At 44.6% G+C, this 16,112-nt stretch overlaps 1 protein-coding gene across 2 annotated transcripts in view; it reads left to right on the forward strand.

The window, feature by feature from the left end:
• The window catches only part of FBXO32 (F-box protein 32), a 37,776-nt gene extending 22,114 nt beyond the window's left edge, over positions 1 to 15,662 (forward strand). The window contains exons 5-9 of one of the 2 annotated variants that reach the window (XM_027560908.1): positions 525 to 618; positions 1,460 to 1,644; positions 8,330 to 8,512; positions 9,549 to 9,692; positions 10,339 to 15,662. In XM_027560908.1, coding sequence (XP_027416709.1) covers positions 525 to 618; positions 1,460 to 1,644; positions 8,330 to 8,512; positions 9,549 to 9,692; positions 10,339 to 10,428 — 696 coding nt within the window. In that variant the 3' untranslated portion in view covers positions 10,429 to 15,662. The remainder of the gene's footprint in view (positions 1 to 524; positions 619 to 1,459; positions 1,645 to 8,329; positions 8,513 to 9,548; positions 9,693 to 10,338) is intronic. The other variant, XM_027560909.1, reaches the window with a different exon arrangement.
• The last annotated feature ends 450 nt before the right edge of the window (positions 15,663 to 16,112 follow it).

The following is a 16,112-nucleotide window of genomic DNA, read 5'->3' on the forward strand; positions in this document are numbered from 1 at the left end:
TCTAATTAATGGACATGTTTATTGAGCACTGCATAAGCAGGAGATATCTGGATAAGAATTGCCACTTCCTTGAAAAGTGCACATCACTGCTGAACTTGAGCTTTTTGGTGCCTTGAGAGCAGTCCCAGCCCGTGGGGAGAAGTTCAAGTCCAGGTAGAACTCCCTCTGGGAGTGATTATATAGAACTCCAACATCACGGGTCATGGGAGGTTTTGTTCCCCTTGGAAAACCTCAGCTTCACTTGTTGAAGTAGGACAAGTAGAATGAATTAGCTCTGACTGATGCCAAGCTCTTTATATTTAAAAGAAAAAAAGCAATTAAATATTCAACCTGATGCCGAGGTTTTAGATTACCCCCATTTGTCTTTCACTCAGAGCATCTGCTTTTTATTGCATTGTGGCCCTGTCTGCCATTTATCTCTCCCCGTCAATCCATATCTATGTGTCACGTGACTCAAAAGTGAAGATTAGAGGAGAAAAATATCTCTGTAGTCTAAGCCTGGCAACTTCTATTTTTATCCACAGCTGTTGGAACTGATAGCAAAGTCACAGCTCACATCCCTGAGTGGCATTGCCCAGAAGAACTTCATGAACATTTTGGAAAAAGTGGTACTGAAAGGTGAGCTCTTTCCCACTCTCTCACCCCCTTTTATAGGTCTGGGGCTGGGCAGATGGATTTTCCAATGCAGTGGACATGTCACTGGATTTAAGGGAATGTGAGTGGATGGAAATGAATGACTCCAGATGCATTTCATGGGTGCCAGATTCCAGTTGAGAAAGGAGGGCCATTCGTGCGCATGACAAAGGATGGGACGATGACCATCCTGTCGTATTGGAATCATCCATTTGTCCTGCTCTCTGCCTCTCAGGCTTCTCAGTGGAGGCACACATCCCAACCTTGGCTACCAAACCTCTAGATTCCACATTCCTAGAAAAGTGAGCAGGGTGCAAGGCAGGATAGATTCACAGACTCTCTGAGCTAGAAAAAACTGGACGTCTCTGGCTCAACTGACTCATTGTATACATGAGAGAAAGAGTGGTTTATCCACAATCACACAAAGAGGCAGCCAGACTGGATGGGAATCCAAGTTCCTGACCCCTAGACCCATGCTTCTACCACTGATCATCTGAAAGACACATCACTGCTGGGCAAGAGACACTGCTTTCAGATCAGGTGAGCCCATGGTGCTGGCGGGACCAGTGAAAAGAGAAACAGTCTTTGTGGAAAATGGAGAGAAGAGAACAAAGAGGGACCTAGATAATGGAAACTCTACCCCATACCCTCGAGTGCAGAAGCTTAGGCAAGTGTAGAATAAACACCAGTGAGAAAGAAGACCATATCCCCTGGGGGTGTACCCGGTAACACGAGCACAATAGAGCAGAAGAAAGGACCACTTGTAAAATTATGGCGTGTTCTAGTCTTATAAACTCTTCCTACTGTTTTTCTCCCCACACTCAAGTCCTTGAAGACCAGCAAAACATTAGACTAATAAGGGAGCTCCTGCAGACCCTCTACACATCCTTATGTACCCTGGTCCAAAGAGTCGGCAAGTCTGTGCTGGTGGGGAACATCAACATGTGGGTGTATCGGATGGAGACGATCCTGCACTGGCAGCAGCAGCTGAATAACATCCAAATCACCAGGGTAAGCAGGGACCCCCCAGCTTCCTCCCAGCAGGAAAGGCCCCTCTGCAGTCAGTTCCTCTGTCGAGATGCTGGGCAGCCTCACCAGGACTTTAAACCCGCTCTGGTGATGGAAGAGCCTAGATGGCTCTGCTCAGGTACTGTATCTTGGGTGCTGAGGGTGGGCTGGGGACTTTCTGATAAAGGGAGGGTGGGAAGAACTTGGCAGAGCAGGATCAAAGCCCATGGAGGATGACAACCAATGGAAAGGTGGGAAAAACTGGAAACTTGACCTTTGGATCAGATGTTGGCTATACCACTGAAATCTTCAGTGGGATCTGGAGATTTCTGCCCGTTTCCTCTTAAAGTACAAGTTCGTTTATAGCTTTAAGATGCTGCCTGGAATACAAAGAAGCTATGACGGCGGTGGCTTGGAGAACTGATGGTACCAGCCTTTTAAAACTCTAGTTCCAGTTATTAACTGGAAGGAAAGGAAGCCTTTGAGTAAAGACTGTAAACATACAGGTGGGGAAAGAGATGGGCAAGTCTCACTCAAGGCACACAAATCAACCAAACCCCCCACATTTCCAGCTAAATTACTACCAGTAGTTTCTTCTGTCTTGTAAAACATAAGCTGGCCCCCTTACTCTTGTCCTCTTGAGAGTGAGCAGAAGGACCAAGACACACGAAAAATGTGAGAAAGATGTTGGTGTAATCTCTCAAGGCTCCCTAATGGACAGACACACTTAGGCCGCTCACGTAGCACTTGGCTGACTTATCTAATCACTCACCACGGCTGTTTTAAGTGGTTCTGGGATCCAGCCTGATAAGTTAGGTTCTGCCTCGTCTCTTGAGAATGAAACATAAAAAAAAAAAAAACTTCTTTGACCTCTTTTAAGTGTTTCACTGTATGAAGCTTGCAAAATTCAGTGTCCTTGACTTTATAGTTAATAACCTCTCTGTGTCTTGGGTTTTTTTTTTAACTCAGAAACAGAGGGAATAATTAGAAACCTCAGAGTTCTATGACTTCCTTAGAATTACATAGGCTACACTACACACGTACACACACACACTACATAGATACCAGTGATACCTAGTCAATTATATAAATGAGCAAATCCCATTAATCTCAAGGGCATCTTCCCTCCAATAACTTGGAACACCCGTTTAGACGGTCCCGCTTGCCCAGAACTTGCCTCTGTTCTCTCTTTCCCTCACAGGAGCTGCCCCCTCCTTTGGCCACATCTGCCCACTTTCATGTGTCTGCTCTCCCTAAAGCCCTCCTTAGTTTATCTACAGACTCTCATGGGAGGTACCCATTGTAGTTGCTTCACCCTTCATGGAGTGAGGGGCGAGGAGGGATCAGAGAAGCCCAGTGATTTTCCCAAGTAACACAGCAGTCAGGCCAGAGCTGAGGTCAGAACCCTGAGCTTCTTATTCCTAAAATGGCAAAGCTTTTTAGCATCAGTGGTTTCCAAAATTTTTTCAATCCAGCTTTCTTCCAACTATGTATTCAGTGATTCAGCTTTTTGCAAACCTTTTAAATCCGATGAAATCTCACACAGGATGGATCAGACCCTGAAATTCATCTCAGTCTCCCCTCTGCTCATGGCACCCCAGCCAGGCCAAGCTATTCTCAGCTTGGTCCTACCTTGGGGCTTTGAAGATAGCTGCTTCTTCTGACCATCCAGTCTTTTGAAGCCTCTGTCATCTTACTGTCCTCAGAGCCGCTATGATGAACTGAAATTATCTGATACATATATTCATCCACTGGCTTATAAACTCCACAAAGAAAGGACAGTACCTCTAGTTCCCTGCTCTGTTTCCTGTCCCTGGACCAAAGCAGATGGCAGTCAGTAGACATTAGTTGAATGAATGAGTGACTGAAGGCAACTGTCCTCCCTACACCTACCTAAAGAACTTGCTCAGTGTTCAGAGGAATACAGTCACGAAATACTGCCCTGTATACAGATGAGGATGAAAATTTACCAACTGCAAGATCTGAGGAAAGATATTCAACATCTCTGTGCCTCACTTTTCTCATTTGGGAAATAGGAGCAATCATGCCTATCTCATAGTCCTGGTATGAGATTTAATAAGTTAATACATAGAAAGCACTTAGAGCAGAGCCTGACATGTAGTATTGTAAATGCGTCAGCTATTATTATTGTTATGAGGGGCTCACTCTGTGGCACTCTTCAAAGTCCTCTAATGTATTAATTAACTCATCTAGTGACTAATTGTAAGCAAAGTGAAAGTGAAGTCGCTCAGTCGTGTCCAACTCTTTGCAACCCCATGGACTGTAGCCTATCAGGCTCCTCCATCCATGGGATTTTCCAGGCAAGAGTGCTGGAGTAGATTGCCATTTCCTTCTCCAGGGGATCTTCCCAACCCAGGAATCGAACCCGGGTCTCCTGCATCGCAGGCAGACGCTTTACCGTCTGAGCCACCAGGGAAGCCTAATTGTAAGGAGGGGTGATTATAAAATTAATATTAACTGGCCGCTGTGCTCAGTACTTCCAGACATGGTCTCATGAGAAAAATCAGACTGAGCGGTTAAGAATAATCTGGCCGGGGCCTCCCCACCAATAAGATGTGGGCTGAACCCAGGCCTGTCTGCAGAAGCTTAAGATACCCATCAGTCTCTGCTCCCTCAGGCCCTCCTTCCTAACCCTCCATGGCTCTGAGCTACATTATTTTGATAGCAGTGCTGGGAACCCACGGAGCTCTGAAGTGCTTTTCACAGAAATGCCCACGTCTTCAGAGGAAAGAAAAATGGACAGAGAGAGAGAGAGAGAAAGTGAGGGTGGGCAGAAAAAAATTTAGTTGCTCAGTTGTGTCCGACTCTGTGGCCCCAAGGACTGTAACCCACCAGGCTCCTCTGTTCATGTAGTTCCCAGGCAAGAATATTGGAGTGGGTTGCCATTCCCTTCTCCAGAGGCTTTTCCTGACTCAGGGATCAAACCCAGGTCTCCTGTGTTGCAGGCAGAATCTTTACCATCTGAGCCACCAGGGAAGCCCAAGGGACTTAATTACTTCAGTGTGGACTGTATTTTAAAACTTTTTAACAGTTTGGACCAAAGAGAAGTATGTTATTACATGAAAATGTTAAGGTGACATTTACAGTCATTGTTTTCTGTTTGCCAAAGTTCTATCAGTATCTCCCCAGCACATAATCTTGTTTTCTTTCAGAATTTCCTATCTCATTCTATGGAGCCAATTTTTATTGGCAAAATAATTAATATAATAAATAATAAAAGGGAGAAAAACGAAGAGAACTGGCTTGGGGCCGGGGGGCGCAGGGGGGAATCACAGAATCACAGTGCGCTGTGAGCAAGACAGAGTTTGGAAGCGTAGTGGGGCAGGGAAGGCAGGGTGAATATAAAAGGATTTTTAGCCAAATACTTGATAGGGGGAGCAAGAGTGACTTCTTTTTCTTTAATATGTTTATATTCAAATAGAAGAAGGTACACAAGCAGTTAATCATTTATCAGGAGTAAAGGCTCAGCATGGGGTCTGGGCAAGGATTTTGGAAAAGTTCAGGTTTGAAAATTTGAGAGTGAATTTGCCAAGTGGACTTTAATAGGAGTTCATGTAATAATTGGCCTGGGAGTTTTAACCAAAAAAGTAGATGCTTTGAAGTGCTGGAAACAAAAAGAACATCTCATGGCAGTTTTATTGGCTCATATGATCAGCCACAGATGATAAATGACAAATGGGTCTAGGACCTTCTGCAGTCCAGCAAAGTCCTGAATTCTGCAAACAGTTGAAAGTTCAGCCCAGCAGCCTGAACAGTATAAATTGTCAAGTCAGAGACACTTCTGATGGGTTAGGAGGCTGATGCTACTCCAAGTCTGAGATGGTTGGAGCTGGAGGGGATCCTCAGAGACTTCTAAGCCTGCTCATTTTGGACACGAAGGAAGTATGAAAGGAAGTGTTAGTCGCTCAGTCGTGTCCAACCCTTTGCAACCCCGTGGACTATATAGCCTGCCAGGCTCCTCCGTCCATGGAATTCTCCAGGCCATGGAGTGGGTTGCTATTCCCTTCTCCAGGGGATCTTCCCCACCCAGGGATTGAACCTGTGTCTCCTGCATTGCAGGCAGTTTCTTTACCAGACGTACAGAAATTGAGACCCAGATTTCCCACGGGATCTCGATCTGCTGCTGCTCCATCCCATGGTCCTCCCACGCCACCTCCTGTTCTTCTCCATCATCCAGCATCCCAAGGCACCCTGTGACTGCCCACCTTCCCTCTACATGCCTGTCCTGCTTTGCAAAGACACGGCAGGGTGAAGAGGCGGGGATCGCTGACACTGTGTGTCCCCTTGGAATCCTATGTGTTCCAGCCTTGACATGCCTCGTACAGAGTTTAGTTAGCTAAAATTTCAAGGAGAGAACTCAATACCCATTCCCAGGATATTTTCCCCTGAGCTAAGGAAAGGTTTCTTCATCCTGTTTGTGAGTGTGTGTGTGTTTTTCCCCTCTTGTGACCTCCAGAGGTGATAGAACACTGAGCTAAAAATGTCACTATTTCAAGTTCAAGAGCTCACCCAGGACTAGCATGGGAAGGACACAGAACCACAGTCTTGGTCTCGAGCGATTTGTGCTGACTTCTTATCCAGATGGCAGAAGCTAGTTGCTGTTCAAGAAATAGCAACAAGTACTACTGAGCATCTTCTGTACAGATAGTTCCCATAGCACTTGGTGCTTGTCTCCTTGGTGGCATTTAACCTTTGTTCTCCAATGATTTGCTTATGTTTCTGGGTCTCTCACCCTGCAGCAACTCTAGCGCCAGAAGAGGGTTTTTATGCTAGACTAGTCTGCAGGCGTTACAAGCTTAGACCTTGGCTTCAAGGATCTAGGTCTGGATAGGCTAACATAAGCTCATCCAAATTTAAACAATAAAGGACTTAAATATAAATGCAAGGATATAATAGAAGAAGCTTCTGGAGAAGCTCACAATTAATTGCCAGTGTGTTCTCCACAGATAAGTAGTTTTCAAAATGTTCCATGGAGCCTAAGGTTCAATAGAGATGCCTGAACAGATGGATCTTTAGGCTGAAAGATTCTTGACCAGCCCTTCCGAAAGTGTGCATACATGTATACACACACACACACACACACACACACACACAAGTACAGAGTCTTTCTCTTGTGGTTGTTTTTACCTGTTTAATTATTTTATTTTCATCATTCCACAAATATTTATTGAGTGCCTACTATATGCTAACACACTTCTAGACTCTTCTAGACATAGCAATGAAAGAACACAAAAATTTCTGCCTCTGTGGAGCTTATATCCTAGCAGGAATTTTCCATTAAGCTTTTTTTTGGAGACGGGGTCTGAAAGATGGGATTTCCTTGGTGTTCCAGTGGTTAAGACTCCACATTCCCAGTGTAGGGGGCTTGGGTTCCATCCCTGGTCAGGAAACTAAGATCATGCATGCCCCTTGGTGCAGCCAAAAAAGACGGTGGTGTCTGAAAGAGATCATAGGAATTCTAGGAAGATGCAGTGCCTAAGACTTGAGGGAGACACAAAAGCAGTTTTCAGAGGAGGTGAGTTTGAACAGGGGCTTCCCAGGTGGGCTACTGGTTAAAAAAAAAAAAAAACTGCCAATGCAGGTAGACTTAAGAGACACAGGTTTGATCCCTGGGTTGGGAAGGTCCCCTGGAGGAGGAGAGCATGGCAACCTACTTCAGTATTCTTGCCCAGAGAATCCCCATGGACAGAGGAGCCTAGTGGGCTACAGTCTATAGGGTCGCAAAGAATTGGACACGACTGAAGGGACTTGGCATGCACAAATTTGAACTTGATCTGAGAAGAGTCACTTATAGATGAGCAGAGGCCTGGACAGAGCGACAGCCTTGTGTGCAGTGTTTGGGGGCCAGTGAGAAAGCCTGTTTTGGAGGATCGGTGGTCACAAGGAGGCAGGCCATGAGATCTGAGGCTGGGGGTGCCCTGCCAGGGTAGTGAGTCCTTCAGGACTATTGTAATTGAGAAAAGCACAGCAATCCAATTCTTGCTATTAGGAGAATCTTTCCAGGCAGTGCTAGTGGTAATGAACCCAGCTGCCAATGCAGGAGATATTAGAGATTCAGATTGCATCCCTGGAGAAGGGTATGGCAACCCACTCCAGTATTCTTGCCTTGAGAATCTCATGGACAGAAGAGCCTGGTGAGCTATAGTCCTTAGAGTTGCAAAGCAACTGAAGCAACTTAGCACTTCACAGTAAAAGTGTAAATCAGTGAAGGAAATTAAGAGGTACAAGCCTCCAGTTATAAAACAAATGAGCCACTGGGGCTGTAGTATAAGGAATATGGTCAATCATGTTGTAATAGCTTTATATGGGGACACACAGTTACTAGACTTACTAGATGGTCATTTCATAACATATGTAAATATCAAATCACTCTGTAGTTCACCTGAAACTAACAGGATAGTGTATGTCAACTACTTTTTTTTAAGCATAAAGTTTTGTGCAACTTAGGAAAATTTCTCTGGCACCATTGGCCGGAGCTGCTCCAGGCTGTTCTTTGTGCATCTCGGTCATGGGTCCTGTCTTGTACTCAGGGCAGGGAGAATGGCTGCTCTGATCAATAAACCAGCTTGAGGCTGGAGGGCAAGGGGACAGCTGCATCCTTGGAGGGTGTCGCCTGGTGCCTGGCTGCTCTCCGCCCTGTAACTTAACACCGTCCTTCTCCTTGCAGCCTGCCTTCAAGGGCCTCACCTTCACAGACCTGCCTTTGTGCTTACAACTGAATATCATGCAAAGGCTGAGCGACGGGCGAGACCTGGTCAGCCTGGGCCAGGTGGCCCCCGACCTGCACGTGCTCAGCGAGGACCGGCTCTTATGGAAGAAGCTCTGCCAGTACCACTTCTCCGAGCGGCAGGTTGGTATGGCCCAGCGGTCGTTCCTTCCTTCTCTCCCACTCTGCCTGCCACCCTGCCAAGCTTCCTTGGCATCTTTCTCAAACCCACCCTGGGGTGCTCCCTAGTTTGACTAGAAAGCAGTCCGAGGAGTTTCTAAATAATACTTGTGAGATTTCTTTTATGTAATTCAAAAAGGAAAAAAAAAAACTTATATTTTTAGCCCGTTCCCATTTTATAGCTTGCTCTGAAAACAATTCATAAATTGGCAATAGCCCTTCTTTTCTATAACAAAATAACTTACATTTTTATGACATTTTACAGCTAAAGGATTTTCCTGATGTTATTTCATGTTATGCTGATAAGCCAGGGAAAGGCAGCCCTGGAGTTGGAAATGGCAACCCCACTCCAGTATTCTCTGGGAAATCCCACAGACAGGAGCCTGGCGGGCTGCAAGTCCATGGGGTTGCAGCGAGTCGGATACGACTAAGTGACTGAGCATATTATGCCCACTTTAAACAGACGGAGGGACTGAAGCCACAAGTGGCTAAATGACATATCCAAATTAGTGGCGTGCTCTCCAGGTGAGGAAAATGGCCTTGGATTTGAATTTGGGTCTTCGGACACCAGTTCTAGGCCTTTTTCCCCTCCATACACTGCCTCAGATTTTTTTTTTCCCCCAACTTCTTTATATAGAAGTGTGAGTTCAACAGGGTCTGTTCACGAAGCCACTAATATTTAGATATAAAATAGAGCCACTGTGCCAAACAGTCACCACATCTCCCTGGAAATAATCACTCAAGTCTGTAGCAGAGAAAAGATTGAAGTTGTTTATGGAGATCACCTAAACTTTCAACACCAGAAGATGTCACCAGCCACCTGTTTCTTTTAAAGACTAGTTAAAAGCTATTGTTTCTTTCACTGGGTAGCGATCAGAAGCGACATTTTTATCTCTCTGCTACTCTTTCCCTGGCTATCATCAGGGTATAGATGAAAAAGGTGGGGAAAGGGGGCAGGAGCAAAACTTTTCAGAACAACTTTTATGTGTTTGATACTTAGATCCGCAAGCGATTAATCTTGTCCGACAAAGGACAGCTGGATTGGAAGAAGATGTATTTTAAACTTGCACGATGCTACCCACGGAAAGAGCAGTATGGAGACACCCTTCAGCTCTGCAGACACTGCCACATTCTTTCCTGGAAGGTATGTGTCTCAGAGGTGGTGGCCACGCCCCCCCCAAGCCCAGCCCCTAAGAGCCAATGACACCCGCACCATGTTGCCAAATGCTTTCCTGCTCTTCCACTATTGTAGCCCCCAGGTGAAGGTGAAGGTAAGACTGATGCAGGCCCTGGGGAGAGAAACTTTCAAAGACTTTCATTTCCTTTACCCCATTGTGTCAACTTTCTCTGCAGTACCCCCAAACTCCCCCATCTCTCTGTGCACAGGTACACACACACACACACATACACACACACACATACAGCACTCTTTAGTTTTGCGTAACACAGGGTGTTCTTGAGAGAGGAATGTTGTTTTGAGGTTGGGCAATGCCTTAGGATAGGACTTCCCTGGGGGCTCAGTGGTAGAGAACCCACCTGCCAATGCAGGAGACATGAGTTCGATCCCTGGGTCAGAAAGATCCCCTGGAGAAGGAAATGGCAACCCACTCCTGTATTCTTGCCTGGAGGATCCCATGGACAAAGAAGCCTGATGGGCTATAGTCCATGGGGTCTCGAAAGAGTCAGACACGACTGAGTGACTGAACAGCAGCAGCAGCAATTCCTCAGGGTACCACAAGCCAATGGGATGCTGGGGAGAATGCCCACCTAACCATGATGTTCCTTTCCAGGGCACCGATCACCCGTGCACAGCCAATAACCCAGAGAGCTGTTCCATTTCACTTTCACCCCAGGACTTTATCAACTTGTTCAAGTTCTGAATCCCAGCACATGACAGCACTTCAGAAGGGTTCCCCTGATGGTTGGATGGTTGGGAATCCAGAGTTTGGACACTTCATTTGTAAATAGTGTACATGTTAAACATTGGCTCAAAACTTCTGAGATAAGGGACACTGGAGGGGAGACATACAGCTGCTGGCTGGAAGTTTAAGCATATGGACTTCTCATTAGAATTGGTATGGAAAACAGAAATCCTGTAAATAAACTTTTTTTCCTAACAATTTGCCAGCAAGACTATAAGGCAGGAATTCTATTTCATCGGTGAAAATGGAATTCTCTTGAAGTTCACTGCAACTCCTTGATAGTTCCCTAGAGTTGTGGAAGAGAGGGCAAAACTCGAATACAAAATAGAATGCTCTTTGTTTACAATGTGAAAATTTGTTGGGGAGAAAAAAAAAAATAAGAAGAAAAACTACATGTGAGAAACCCCTGGGCTTTGGGTTTTGATTTGGGGTTTGTTTGGCAAAGGCAATGGAAGCACCACTCATCTTAAACCCACATGGGTGTAGATAGGGCCTTATCTTCCGAAGACACCGCACAATAGTCTACCTCGGAAAGCTGCAACGCTCGCTCTGACAAACCGCATGGTCCAGTAGACGGCCTCTGTCTGTTTTGTGTCTTCATCAAAAGTGAAACAGGAAGAGAGATTGGAGGCATCCTTCCTCATGCTTCAGGCTTCCCTTTTAGACGAATGGGGCACTCTTTGGGGTTTCTTCTCTTTGAGAACAAACCCCAAAGCACGTATGCCTTTTTCCCTTTCACGTTGTAGCTTATTTCGTGCAACATAAGGCCAATTAAAAGCAGTCCCAGAGGAAATCCTGCTGCAGGAAAAATGGAACGAGTCACCCAATAGCCATGAAGATTTTCTTATTCCTGTTTAACCTCTTGGCTTGTCTGGGCTTCCTAGGGTATCTTGATGGATAAGCCTGTCTCTGGGGACTGTTTGGAGCCAGAGGCCTGATAAAGACTTGTAGAACAGGTTTTACATATCAGCTGCTGTTCTTCTTGATGGGTGATGAGTTTTCTTTACATCCAGCACCGAAATTTAGTCAACCTGAGCTAGGGCTTCTTACGAGGTTGATAAAGCCTGGTGTTCTAGCCAGACAGGGAGTGGATGGAGGTACTTTGAGTTCAACCCCAGGGGAACCTGCTAGACAAATACCAACAGGTAGTTATATGTGGAAGAAGGAAATCTCAGGACTTAAGGAGTCAATATTCCTGGGGGGTAGTGGGGAATGTTTTTGTTTTTTACCTTTTATAGAACTTTGCTTTTCTACAACAGTGTATATATTTTTGCAATTGTATTTACTTTCCTTTTTTTTTGTACGTAAAGTGGGCACCCTCCATGATCTTGGCCAATGAGTGAAGCAGAAATAGGAACTTGGTCCACATGTATGTTGAGCAACAGTGTATTTTTAGGGATTGAATTGGGGGTGACCTGAAATGGGGATAGATGGTTAAGAACGTACAGAAACAAGCCAAGGGACCAGCTACTGATGAGGGGCCCCTTCGTGCCCTTCTCTCAAAGCACAACCCAAGTACCAGTATCTGGAGAAGAGCTTGACCACTAGTTGATGTTTCTCACTGTACAAGGTCTGTGCCTATGGGTTTCTCAATATCTTTTTTCCATCATCATCCCCCCCTAAGAGGAAAAAGGTAAATTGTATTTTAATTTTGAGGGAAAGTAAATATTAAAGAATAAGATCATGTTAGTTAAGGTTGAGCTTTGGAGGGTCACAAACCATTGTGACACCTCACAGGATCCCACCCACCCCAGTCAAGATCACATGGAGAATGCAGGTCCAGACTATGGAATCAAAGGCTCATTCTGCCCTAATTCAGGCAGGTTCTCTCCAAGGTCTCAGCCTCCTTAAAGATGTGAGTGGAGCTGAGATTGTTGTTGCGGTGAGGGCTCTGGAACCTTTGACTCTGGCAATTTGGGGCGTTCATGGCCTTTCACATCTTCCCCCCAACTTGTTCTCAGCGCCTTCGTGCTGTGTAAACCGAGACTCCTCAGCACCTTCAGGTTGACAGTTCCAGAAATGTCGCCTGCTTTGACTGTCAGCACAAAACTGGGGAACCAGTGTCGCTTGGACTGTCCGAGGTGCTCAAGACCACACCACAGGCCCCAGGCAGCAAGAACACCTACGCAAAACGACCCTACCACAAGGGACAGGCTTACAGTTTTCTGAAATGTTTACCCAGATCATGACTCCCAACTCTCCCCATCTCCTTTGACATCACTGGAGGTGGTGTGGACAGAGTCAAGGAAAATTTTTAAGGAAAAAGAAAAAAGAAACCAATACTTGTGATTCCCTTTCTTTGGAAGAGGATTATAAGGAAGGAAATGGCAGGTGGCGAGGGAGAGGGGAAGGAACAGAAGTGGGGTGTCTTTGATGCTGTGGTTTGTGCAAGGGTGGGGGCGGTGGGTGGACAAAGAGCACAGCAGTATGAGCATCTCTGCTGGTGACATAGAGTACCTCTGAAGTGTGGCCAGAGCTGCTCATATAAGTAAAACCAAAACATTTAAAAGAAAATGCTTGTTCCCTGGGCACTGATTGTCTATAGAATTTCTTTTGGCAAACCCTCCCAGGACAACCTGACCTAAAAAACAAAAAACAAAGAATCTCTGTCTCAGAACTGCTGGCCTAAAAAGCCAGAAGGGACATGACAGTGGAAAGTGCTAGAAAAGATAGAATGCTCTACTGTCTTTGCTGTACCTACCTATCCCACCGCAACTCTGGAAAAGAGGATTCAAAACTGATGTCACATATGAGAGTAATCTGGACCTCCAGAGAAGGAAAGAGTTTTTGTCCAGGACAGTAGAAGTTGATGCATGCGAGTGTAATGATTTGTTTCAATGCAAACATTTCTGATCAACAATCCTAGAGTTTCTTGAGAAGAAGGCACAGCGTTTGAGGAAAGGAGAATATGTGATGCTTACGTAGGACTCAATTTATAGCAAGATCCAGACATTTTAAAGTAGATCACATTATGACTCAACACTGTTACTTTGAGCAGATGGACCAGTCACGTGGGAGGATGGCGGCAGAAACTACTGTGAAAACATCTCCAGTTTTGAGATGAAAAGGGTCAGTTGTGAGATGAGCTCTGTTTAGCCATGATCCATTTTATGTTGAAGTAGATCAGAGGAGATATTTTAGATGGGCTGGATTTACACTGCAAAACTGTCAATGCAAAAACGGGCTTTACTTGGCAATGATGAAAGAAGGTGACAAGTGTGATTACCTTATTGCAGTTCTCTCTTCAAAAACTGTTTGGGGGCTTGCAATTAACAGAGGCTCCTTGTTTCCATTGTTTTTATGTGGGAGAAGAGAAAGGGCTTGGAATCTGATTTGTCTAAACAAGTGTGTGATTTGCAAGAAGTTCAGTCATTTCAACAGTATATCATGCTTAGTGTTCAATACAATGTTTATCATAAAATATGCACCTGAGTTTATATATTTCTGCCAGGCTGTAGGGCAATTACATCCTGCTATGCAAACACTATTTTATGTGTGAATTTTTTTAACTGTAATTTTATGTGTGAATTTTTTAAACTAAACTCTATCATCATTTTCCATGTTGACATCTGTTGTTTTTTGTGTTTTTTTGTTTTAATCTGTTTCCAACTCTCAGAGTCTGTGAACCATCCCTCTGACTGGATGCTGGCCTAAAATCCTATTAGTGTTTAAACAGACCTCAGAAACACCCGAACCTCTAGGCAAATGCAGAGATGGGGCTCTTTGATATAGCTTGGGCCCTTGATGTCTTCAACAAACAAGATCGTAATTCCTTTCAACTCCACGTTTTCTGTAGACGCTTTCTTCTCTGTTTTGTTAAGGAGTCGTCTCGTGGTTTTCCAGAGGAAGGAAACTCCTCTCCTAGACTTGAGTGCTGGGAGGAAGGTTAGTGATGATGGAGTCTGGCATTCCTTCTGCCTTTCCAGATGAGGTAGTGGGTCCAGAATATTTGGGAGGCATGCCTCAACCCCGCTGGTACTCAGCAGTGGTCCTGAGTGTAAACTTGGGACTTTGTGAGCCTTGACTTTGTGCCCCCTACCCCAGCACCTTTTGTTGTGGCTGGACACACGTGACACCAGAGCTGATTCCGCTCAAGACTTTCACATTGGTGGTCCAGGGCTAGGCGTCTGGCTGCTAACTTTTAAAAAAACATTTGAAGCCCCTGATTCTTCCTGGAGAAGTTAAGGAACCTCTTCACGTTTTTATAGAACTCTGACTCTGCTGTGGGTACGGCATACTAGTGAGTACAACCTGCTTGCCATAAAGTTAGCAGCCTATGTTGACAAATTCATTTTTCTCTAGGTACTCAGGTTTTAATTGTAAAGGTGGCCCCTGAGACAGATGACCACTGAGCACTTGGATTGCTTTCTAGAAACTGAGATTCTGATGGTAACCAAGCAGGTGTTTCCTCTCTCCTTAGACTAAGAGGTACATTTGCCCCATCCCTTCCATCTCCTGGTCCTCTGGTACCTGCTGTGAGACCCAATGAGTTTCTACCAATGGAAGGTCACTTTCTGCTAAACCTCACAAGCAAAGGGGGATTAGTCCATGAGGCAGCAAGGAGCAAGGGACCAGGATATTCATGACTTTGTTGCTAGACGTTTTTCAAAGTATCCTTGAACTCAGCAAACAAAGTTTTCTGAGAGATCTCTCAAAATTCAGGCCCTGCTCCATTTGGCCAAAAATGGATGGCTGCTTCAAAACTCTGAACGGCTTGAAACTCCATCTGCTGCAACATTACTTCCGGAGTTTGAACATGACTTTTTCTGTCTTTGAGTATAGAAATGTTTATTTAATTAACGATATACAAGGCTGTTAAACAGAAGGCGCCAAGCTGTGCTCTGCACTTGAGAACACTTGGCACCATCTTTATTCTGCCGATACTGCCAATCATCCTGGCTAGAGGAGGTGTATGTGAAAGTCCATATCCTAAGCTTAGAAGCTTTCAAGTACTTTTTTAATGAAAAATGCTATAGGGGATTGAACATTTTAACTAAAAGTATAAGGTTAGACCAATTACATGCAGAGATGTTTATTTAATATTGTGTGAACTGAGTCCTTCTGTATAAATTATTTGCACTCTCTTCTTGCATGACGAACTGATTTTTTTATAGTTGTTTGTACCAGACGGTGGCATATTTTTGTAAAATTTTTTGACACTGAATTGCAATAAATGTTTTTCCAACAACACACACTGGTGCATTTTTGGTGCATGTCAATTCAAGTTGGTTTTTTATCAAACTGAGTATGTTTACCTTTTGCTAAGTGAGGCTTATATTCCTTCTCTCAGAAACTTAACATTGTTGTAAAATTTTCTAGGAATACACAGAAAGCTAAGCTTGCTGCTGAGTACCAACCTGAATCATAAATACAGTATTATGCTTAAATGGGATATTCCTACTTACTATTCATAAAATAGAATGCTTAGGGAATAATGAACTTTAAAGTCAGTATTAATTTACTCATCAACAGACATCTATTGAGCATGATAGACTCTGTGCAAGGTACTGGGCATAAGATGGTGAACAAGACAGATGGAGTCTATATCTTAATGGAATTTAGATTCTAGTGGGAAAGAAAAAAACAAGTTGTTGTTCAGTCACTCAGTCACATCCAACTCCATGTAACCCCATGGACCATAG

The sequence above is a fragment of the Bos indicus x Bos taurus genome, chromosome 14 (assembly GCF_003369695.1).
Source record: "Bos indicus x Bos taurus breed Angus x Brahman F1 hybrid chromosome 14, Bos_hybrid_MaternalHap_v2.0, whole genome shotgun sequence".
Taxonomy (NCBI): domain Eukaryota; kingdom Metazoa; phylum Chordata; class Mammalia; order Artiodactyla; family Bovidae; genus Bos; species Bos indicus x Bos taurus.